This window comes from Ictidomys tridecemlineatus, chromosome 5, assembly GCF_052094955.1.
Source record: "Ictidomys tridecemlineatus isolate mIctTri1 chromosome 5, mIctTri1.hap1, whole genome shotgun sequence".
NCBI classification, from domain to species: Eukaryota; Metazoa; Chordata; class Mammalia; order Rodentia; family Sciuridae; genus Ictidomys; species Ictidomys tridecemlineatus.
This window is the reverse complement of record NC_135481.1, coordinates 56,159,790-56,169,626: the sequence shown is the minus strand read 5'-3', so window position 1 is coordinate 56,169,626 and position 9,837 is coordinate 56,159,790. Positions and strand designations below refer to the sequence as shown.

At 49.1% G+C, this 9,837-nt stretch overlaps 1 protein-coding gene across 1 annotated transcript; it reads left to right on the top strand.

Annotated features, from left to right (window-relative positions):
• The first annotated feature begins 1,938 nt into the window (after positions 1–1,938).
• Six1 (SIX homeobox 1) lies at positions 1,939–6,110 on the top strand. The gene is made up of 2 exons (XM_005322764.5): positions 1,939–2,815; positions 4,796–6,110. The coding sequence occupies exons 1-2, from the start codon at positions 2,256–2,258 to the stop codon at positions 5,088–5,090; spliced, it is 855 nt and encodes a 284-aa protein (XP_005322821.1). The 5' UTR covers positions 1,939–2,255; the 3' UTR covers positions 5,091–6,110.
• The last annotated feature ends 3,727 nt before the right edge of the window (positions 6,111–9,837 follow it).

The window sequence follows — 9,837 nt, the reverse complement described above, 5'->3', positions numbered from 1 at the left end:
GGCCTTGGACTCAACAGTGTTAGTTAAGAAAGTAAGTCATTGGGCGCACAATGTGGTAGGGGGTCTTTTGAAATAATACAGACCCATGAAGTGCGTTTTAAGAATAAGCCCAAATTTAATGAAATATCAGCATCTGTTTCAAAGGTGCATGGGACACATAGTTTCAAGGATGCAGAAAGCATTGTGTGGGAGCCCAACAGAGAAGCAGCTTCCTGTCTCCTGAGAGGTAACCTTGGGATGGGAACTCTTTATGAATTTAAAATGTTATCTTGCAAGGGGCACTGGACTAGGTACATTATTTTAAAACCATATAAATAATACACTGGACACCCACACCTTTCTCCTTCTCCCACTTACATCTCAATATGTAAAAGCTTCTGTGGTGCTGTGCTCTTTAGCTGATGGAATCAAAACATGTTTAAAGAGGACAACCAAGTTTAAAGAGCCTAAAGTTTATTCTTCACCATTCACTAAGAGGGCGCATTGAAATCAAAAGCATTTTTGAAGTGTACTTAAAATTCTGTTTTGAACTTATCTAATCAGAGATAAGTGTAGTCATAAAGTCACTCTCCTTCCACCTTTTGGCTTTCCTTATCTCTACACATTGTTCTTATCTCCTGCCAGTCTCAGCTACTGACAATAGATTATCTTTGTTTATAGAGGCTAATTGTCTTCAAAATCATTTTAATAATTGCTTCGGAACAAGGTGTGCAAATGAGGCTTAAGATAATTACAGCTTCATTTGTTTGTGCAGTTTTGCTAAGTATTCTCCACACATAAACAAAATAGCAGATGATGGGACTTAAATTACAGGACCTCTCTCATTCTCTGGCAGCAAAATAGGCAAGCATTGCAATGTACGGGTGCGCGCGCGCGCGCACACACACACACACACACACACACACCTCTTTATTTAATCTTGGAGCCACTGTCCTTCTAGTTTTGAGGGCAGTGTCCCTCTCAGAGCAGGGCAAGGATTATGTTACAACCGGAGGTTACTGGAGCTGGGCTCAGTTTTATTTAATTTACACCCCATCCAGCACCTTCGGAAGGAGGTTCCCAAAGCATTTTTGCTAATGACAAGTAAAGCTTCTCGGCATTTCCTAGCAGCAGAGGTGGCATTGGAAAACGCAACCTTGCGGATGGGGAAACTGAGTCTAGGAGGCTGTCAATTTAAGCCAAATTGAAAGGTCAAGATACCAAAAAGCAAATGAATCTTTGTGTCGCTATATTCTCAACAACTATGCTCTAAACAGCTTTTCGCCTGATTCTAAATCGTGGCGACCCTTTGAGAATCAGGGAAATGTTATCCAGCTCAGAGTACTTGTGCCCTTTGGAGGGTGCTGAAGGTTGGGGGCTGGGAGGAAATTAGATTTGGCTCTTGGAGCTGAAGCCAACCCAGAGAGAAGCCACTCTACCAGCGCCTGCAACCCAGAGCCCTGGTCTGCTTTTGTATTATTTATCGCGTTCCATAAGCTATTCATCAATCCATTATTTATTCATTCCTACATTAAGGTAATTAAATATGAGCTCACCGGGAGAGGGCAAGTCTGAAAGAGACAGAGACGAGAGTGCCGAGGGAGAGGAGAGGAAATAGAATATCTGGAGTCGTTGATTTGTGTAGAAAGATGCGCGTGGCTCCCCTTAGTTGACACTGGAGAGGGGGGGCCCCGCGTTGCAGGGTCCGGACTCGCTCATCCCCCACTTCCTCCACCCCCCCCCCCGCACCTCGGCTCTCTCCTCCGGACCCCACCTCGCTTCCCACCTCTCCCTAGCCCTTCTCCTCCCACTATTCCCTACCCCCAGCTCCGCAGCCTCGCCCTCCCCGCGCTGGGCGGCGCGGCCTTGCTGCCCAGCCGGGCGGCGCGCAGTCTGGCCAGCCTCGGATAGGCGCCGCCCGCAGCCAATCAGCGTGCCGAGGACGCTGCGCGCTTTAAGGCTGCTGCAAGGAGAACAGAAACCAAGTTCCCCGGCTACTAGCAGCATCCACCCGGCGGCAGGCCGGAGCCAGCGAGGCCCGAAAAGGCTGTGGAGTGCGCGGGTCTCTCCGTGTCCAGCGCACCCTACCCACACTTTTCCTTCTCCTCTTCTTTGGCAGCCCAGCCCAAGTTCCAACTCGCTGTTTCGACTACGCAAAGCCTAGGGAGGGGGTTAGGAGCAGCCGCGCCCCCCTCCCTGAGGCCGCCGCCCCCCGCTTTTTCGGCTGTGCTCCCTGCAGCGTGCTCCTGGGCGGTGCGCCTCGGCAGGCCCCAGTCATGTCGATGCTGCCGTCGTTTGGTTTTACGCAGGAGCAAGTGGCGTGCGTGTGCGAGGTTCTGCAGCAAGGCGGGAACCTGGAGCGCCTGGGCAGGTTCTTGTGGTCACTGCCTGCCTGCGACCACCTGCACAAGAACGAGAGCGTGCTCAAGGCCAAGGCTGTAGTTGCCTTCCACCGCGGCAACTTCCGCGAGCTCTACAAGATCCTGGAGAGCCACCAGTTCTCGCCTCACAACCACCCCAAACTGCAGCAACTGTGGCTGAAAGCGCACTATGTGGAAGCCGAGAAGCTTCGCGGCCGACCCCTGGGCGCCGTGGGCAAATACCGGGTGCGCCGAAAATTTCCACTGCCGCGCACCATCTGGGACGGCGAAGAGACCAGCTACTGCTTCAAGGAGAAGTCTCGGGGAGTGCTGCGGGAGTGGTATGCGCACAACCCCTACCCCTCGCCTCGAGAGAAACGGGAGCTGGCCGAGGCCACGGGCCTCACCACCACCCAGGTCAGCAATTGGTTTAAGAACCGGAGGCAAAGAGACCGGGCCGCCGAGGCCAAGGAAAGGTACGCTGTGTGCTTCCTGAGGCTCGCGCGACCCCGGGCGGTCTTTCTTACCCCTCCGCCCCTTTCCGCCCCCGCAGGCAGCTGCCACCTAGCTCTCCCCACTGCTCCGAGCTCATCCGCCGGGCGGCGCCCGGGCCTCCGCGCCACAGCAGAGAAAGTTCATGAACTCTGAGGTTGTCTGCTAGGGATGGGGGCCTCGTTTGCTTTGAGCGCCGCGAGTGGGTTTCTTTGGGGTGTGAGTGTCGGGAAATATTGGCGCTAGATTTGTTTTTCCTGCCTCCTTGGCTGGCTGCGGCGAGGAGTGGGGGGTGGAGAGAGTTTTTAGATCAGCGGGAAGAGAAGTTGCTCATTGGTATCGCGAGGAAAGCGGTTCGGTGGGGGCTGAGGGTCACGAACCTCTCTCCTTTTGCTCTCGGGTGAAGCTGGCCCTGAGACTTCTGCTCTGCCCCCACTAGCGCGCGGTTCTTCACTCGCTGTCTCCTGGTAGTCTTTTGGCTGAGAGGTCGCACGTTTCATTCCGCATTGACAGGACAAAAGAATCGAAAAGAAACACACAGAAAGGAGAGCTTTTGGGAGAGTTGTCTCTTCCTTTACTCCCCGGCGCCCCAATCCCAGAAAGGACTGCTGCTCGCGGTGCTTTCTCCCGTACTGCCGGGCACCGAGGCCGTCCTTTTGGCTGTCCGCACCGCCGCTCTGGGCGAGGAAAGGGGCTCCTTGTCGCTGACTTCTCGCCCTGGAGCTCAGAAGGCAGTATTTTTTTTTTTTTAACCCGTCTCTGACTCCTCTTCCTCGCGCCAACACCCTCGGCCACCTGGCTAGCCTCCATCCGTTCGCTGTAGAGTTTCTGACAGATTCGGAAGAGCGCCGGGGAGGCGACGGTGGCGGGAGAGAGCGCTCCGCGAAGCCAAGGAGTTTGGGGGAGACCTGAGCGCAGGGGCCGGCTAGATTTCTTTTGTTCGCCTGCTCCTCCTGCGGTTTGAAGATCTCGCTTCCTCCTTCCCCTCTGTTTGCAAAACCGTAGAACCTGGATAAATTCTGCTGAAATGGTCTCTCCAGGAGAGAAGGGGAAAGAAAGGGGATGGCAGGCGGGCGTTAGGCGTGGGGAAGACCGCGAGCGCTCGAAAGGCGGAAGCGGCGAAATTTTGAAGTTAACCAGCATCTAGTACCCGGACTGACACTCCGGCGCGTGGTGCCGGGTCCCGGCTCGAAGTCCGCGGGGCGGGCGACTCCCCTTTGGCGAAAGGGAGGTTTGGAGTGGGTGCTTGTGGGGAGTTTGCGAGGGGGCTGTGAAGGGCTTAGGAGTGAGCAAGTAACTCGGGAACAGGCATCGTAAGGTTCCAGTTAGCCTTTAGTTACAAAACGGCCGTCTTATAAGCCAGGCCCGAGGGCCCGCTCTCTGATGAAATCGGAGAGACTGGCTGAGCTCCCTGTGTTTACTCAGGTCACTGGGCCGCTCTGGACACCACTTCCCATGACCTGTCCTGTGTCTCCGAAACCACAATCTCTGGGCAGGGACAGGGAGACTCGATGTTTAATTCTTTCTTTAGAAGGAAACAGGCAATTGACTTGATTCATCCCAAACCTGATCATTTCTTTTATCACCAACAACCATTTGCTGGAAGAGTTTCAAACTTACTTTGAAATATGGTGCTAATTGATAGGTATTTAAACATTACTGCTTGAACAAAATTAAGAACACATTTTTTTGTTTGTTTCAAATAAACACTAAGTGTTTGACTCTCCGAAATCTGGAAGGGGATCTAGATCCCAGCGTCAGAATCTCCTTTAGCTCCCCATTTCTCCATTCTCTTCTGTCTCCTCACTTCCCCCAGGACCCTTAGGGATGGGTAAGAAGGCAAAGCTCCTCCTTTTGGGTTGGTGACAGATTGTACAATGACTCTTTCCTCCTTTTAGCTCCCCTCCCCTCTCACACTTTTTTTTTTTTTTTTTAACCATATGGTGTTGTCCTCTATTTCTTAGGGAGAACACCGAAAACAATAACTCCTCCTCCAACAAGCAGAATCAACTCTCTCCTCTGGAAGGGGGCAAGCCGCTCATGTCCAGCTCAGAAGAGGAATTCTCACCTCCCCAAAGTCCAGACCAGAACTCGGTCCTTCTGCTGCAGGGCAATATGGGCCACGCCAGGAGCTCAAACTATTCTCTCCCAGGCCTCACGGCCTCTCAGCCCAGCCATGGCCTGCAGGCCCATCAGCATCAGCTCCAGGACTCTCTGCTTGGCCCCCTTACCTCCAGTTTGGTGGACTTGGGGTCCTAAGTGGGATGGGATTGGGGCCTCAAAGGGATGGCTGGAGCAGCAACCAATTGCAGCAACTAGGGACACTTGTAAATAGAAATCAGGAACATTTTTGCAGCTTGTTTCTGGGATTCTTTGCGCATAAAGGAATGGTGGACATTCACAATGTCTTTTTAAAAATCAAAACCAACATCCATCTCAAACAGCCTCCCTCTTCTCTCTCTTTCCCCTGGTGCATTTCCCCTCCCAGTGCAGAATCAGGAAAAAAAACCCAAACAAACAAAAGCACCCAGTCTTGGATTTGGAAACCTATGCACCCACTTCAATAGACTTGCTTTTTGTTTTTCCTTTTCTAATTAATGGTAATTATAAATCAACTGGATTTTAAGTATTTTCTTTTAATTTATTTATGGAGTAATTTGAGGGGAAGAGGAAAAGAAAAAAGAAAAAGAGAAAAGGAGAGAGAGAGAGAGAAAGAGAGATCAAAATAGTAGTGAAAATAACAGCCTCCAGCCTGGGAGGAACTGGTTGCATTCTTAAGGTGAATAGGAAAAAATAAAATCTTATAATTTTTTGATGGGAAAATTAAGTTTACATTTTTCATATTTGGTGTTAAATAATTTTATGTAGAGTAAAATAAAAAGAACAGTATTAGGGAGAAAACAAGTGCCTAAATGTCTTAATGCTCTCTATGTGAAGCAGTTAGAAATAGAAGTGACCATTAGTAATATAACTATTTTTGTCAAATTTAGTAGGTTTTTTTGGTTGTTGTTTGTTTTCTTGGGTTTTTTTTTAATGACAAACTAAAAATGTACCAATGTGAAAAACACTTTCCTGAATGCCATTACTTCTCATGCCCACAAAGCTTTCATATCTGTCTCCTACTCCTGTTAAGGGGTTTCTCCTGTTCGTAGTTTCTAGCTTGCAAAAGTATGCCAACAAATCTGGCAACCTGGTATTTGTTACTAAAACAGCATGTGTTTTCAGGTTTCTTTTCTATTGTACCTAAACCAGTCTAAATTAAAATTCAGTAGAACACCAGGAGTATGATTCTGTTTCTGAAAGGTGAGTAGTGTCTTTGGGCCCTATTTTTTTTTTTTAAAGTTTTCTTCCTTTTTTACTTAATAGTGGTTATGAATTGCAGGGCACTTTGAAGGCTTTCACCTGAACCAAGAGTAAGGACTGGGTTAATTATATGACAGATAGTGAATTTAGCCTTAGGGTATTTATTTTTTATTATTATTAGATAACACAATTTTGTTACCACGAGCTCTTCTTCTCAGCATTCATATGTTAACTCAGCTCTTTTGTGTTAATAAGTTTATGGTAAGACTGTGAAAGTAAAATAATTTATCTGCTTGGGGTGGGGGAAAGGAACTTGAACAAGGATTTAAGCATTGTGAATTAATCTGTACAAACAGAAAGCAGACCAGCAGGACAGGAACTCTTTTACAGTGCTGCCGGATAGTGTCCAGAAAAATCCCAGTAATCATGTAGGCTCCATGTTATTTTTGCCTGGAGCAAAATGATGTATCTTCTGTATTTAGCTTTTAAAATTAGTGAAACAAGTGGCATTATTTATTAAAATTCGACTCAGGATAACAGGATCGGCTGGTTTGTGCTTTGTAAAATATTGTTCCCCAGAGAGAGTCTATTTGTTTTCTGACATGACGTTTTCATAATTTTTATTTTTCCCATCCATAAGTGTCACCATTAATATATTCTTTTCTTATTCTTTATTAATGTTTCTGTTGTGATCTAAGAGACTGAAGTATGTGGAGGAAATTAAGGCCTTCTTATGAGATTTTTTTTTTTAAACTGTCCAATTGTTTTGAGTTTAAGGAAGAAGTGGTACTGTACTTTAACTGTAGTCATTTTTCCCCTCAGTGATGGACAGATGTACACACAGCCGCTCAGAGACCATCATTTGGGTTGGGAGCTCAGGGTCCCCGATCTCCCTTGTTAGTGTTTTGGATCATTAAATCGGTGTTTATTTAAGTCACGAGGGTGTTTATTCTCCACGTCTTGGGCCACGGAGAAATGCCACCCTCTGCAGGAGGGGCTCTCACAGGGAATCTCCTCACATTCTTCACATTCACTCCCCAAAACAAACACCCAGCACAAAGATAGCTTTCATTGACCCTGACAGGCTTCAAAAGATGCCGCGGAAATCTCTCTGGAAAATAAGGAAGGGCCAATTACTTTAATTTCTTACATGCCCTCTCTTCCTACTTCGATGACTACCCCCCACTCTTCCAGCTTCCCCTGGCATAATTTTAGACTCGTGGAAGTTCTGTCTCCCAGGGTGCGCCGGCCCACTTCCTGCTCCTTTGGTTGGTGAATCTTGGAAATGTCTACAGATCTGGCGAGGAGCACGGAAGGCCGGTCCTGTAAAAGCCCCCGTGATTACTGCTTGTAAACTCGTTAAAAGGACAATTTTCTGTCACAGCCATAAACTCTTTGTAAAATCCCTGGCACTCGATCCCGAGCGCGTATATTCCAGATGTGTTTAATAAGAAATTGCACAACATGCCTCTTTCCGCCATCCTCGGCTCAGTCTGGCTAAAAAGAGGGACAAGCGAGAGAAGGCGAGAAAGCTGGATATTGCTCTGAGTTTTCTTGGCAATCATTTTAGAGCTATCATTAGGGGAACTAACCATATTTTTTTTCCCTCGAGGAAATCTTCGAGAACCAGCTGTTAAGGGACCTCCAATTTACCTTCTCGGCGTCAAAGTTTAACTGAATCAAGAGCCACTTTTCGATTCTCCTCTACAGATCTCATAAAGATAGCCAAAAGCAATGGACAACGGCTTATAAATAACGTGTTTTTAGAATGAAACCTTACAGCATTTTGCCAAGTGAGATGAAAAAAAAAAAAAAAACAACCAAATACTCGGACGAATTTTGTTTTTGTTTTCTTCTTAAATCTCAGCACAAGATTGCTCGGGTCCTGGCTGCCTGCTCACTTTGACCTCTTGGCTGAGAATGAAGCTTCCTAAATTCTCAGAGGCCAAGGGATTTGGCCTGCAGTTCCCGAGTTTTTGGCTTAGCAGATAGGGACTTAAGAACCCCTTGAGCTACAGGGAGAAAGAAAGGCATCTCCTGGTTGGGCACCGCCGTTCTCGAAACCGATTCTCTAGGCGAGGACAGCTCAGTCTTGACTCCGAACTGGAATAGAAGCTTCCAGGAAAGAACAGTAGGGTGGCGCTTATAGGGGAGCTCTGTTTGCTGAACACGGATCCTAGTCACACAGTTCTCCCCCGCACGCCTAGGGCCAGCCGAACACCTGGCACCAAACCCGAGCTGAACTGTGCTTCCTCTGCTCCGCAGCGGCTGAGCGGGTGAGTGGCTAGCGGGGGCTTCACTTGCTAACTGCCCTCCCCACGCCTGCCTGAAGGTCTTTGGCAAAGCCTGCAGGCAGGACTCCAGATTGGGAATCTGCTCCTCTTTTCCACGGCTGCAGAGAACTGGGGAACTTCTGTCGCCAGCACAGTGCGGAGACCATTCTTGCCATTCTGCTCTTCTGAGGCTCCGGCAGTGCGGGTGTCATTATTTTCAGCACCCGCCAGGGCAGTGCCTCCTCTTCAGCACATCTCAGAACCCGGATCATAGCGCAGCCCTAGGTGCAGCATCTAGTGAGGTCCGCGGAGTCTCTGAAAGCAGACCGTGCCAGGCTGATTTCAGGGCCAGACAAGGGAGGAGGCCATGGCCTGAGCTTCGTGGGACAACGCAACTGTTGTCGTCGTCTTGGGCGGCCCAGGGATATCTTCCAGGTCCAAGTCTCAGTAGCCCTCTTGAGTCAGGGAGCTAGGTTCTGGCCGAGGCATGTGAGGGGCACAGGACACTCCACCGCAGGGTTGGAGCCAATCTGGTAGTAGTATATAAAGCCGTCCAGGCAGCGCGCTCCTTCCTGCGCCCAGCTGCAGGTGTGAACCCTCCCTGGTTCTTAGCACTATGCTTTGGGCCCAGCGAAAGTGGCTCAGGCTTTGGAAAGGGGTCGCGAGGGACCTAGGCCCAGCCGCCCAATCCCCCTTCGCCTTTCCAGCTTGAAATCTCTTGTCTACTTCTACGTTTCTTGGGACCTTGGCTTTGACTCTCTGCCTTGAACTCTTCACGCTCCGCGGAGAGGTGCCAACCAGGGAGGGGGTTCCTTTGTGAACTTGCTGCAAGACTTTCGGGTCTGGGGAGAGAGAGAGCGCTTGGCCAGGCCGGTTTCCCCCTTATCATCTGCCCTGGGGCAAGCAAAAACCTCTTCCCTACTCCCAGCCTGGGACTCCAGGGGGAACCACCCGCTAAATCTCTCTTGTTTTGGGTCTCTCTTGTTTTGGGTCTCGCACACCATCTTCTAGGATTGTAAGCGGAGGGAGGGTGGCTTTAATAGGGATGGGTAGGTCAGAGTTAAGTTGAGGAGGTTGCTGGTGGCCCATATGCTCTCTTTGCTCCATTTCTCCTTTCCCCATTTTCCCCCAGGAGAAGACTCTAAAAAGGCCCAGACTACCTCCTTCAGATGACCAAAGCAGTAGGACTAGTATCCGTGTCCTTGAAGGAGCAATTCACACTAATACCCGATGGCTCAGTCCCATAAGCTGTATGCATGCTCCATCACGTTAATCAGATGGGGACTTCTAAGTTCCTCAAGGTCGTAGAGATTCCTTCTCCAGTCTGAGTGAATCCACCTGGAAGAGTATCTAAAGCGGATGGGTTAGTTAAAAGATGGGCGGGCCAGCCAGGAACAAAATATAGTCAAAATTGTGGGCGAAATAATTGG

Excerpts from the sequence above, each read along its gene's own strand:
- Six1 (XM_005322764.5), top strand. The coding sequence starts at position 2,256 with ATGTCGATGCTGCCGTCGTTTGGTTTTACGCAGGAGCAAGTGGCGTGC. Across the intron at positions 2,816-4,795 it reads GCCGCCGAGGCCAAGGAAAG|GGAGAACACCGAAAACAATA; the intron begins GTACGCTGTGTG and ends TCTATTTCTTAG.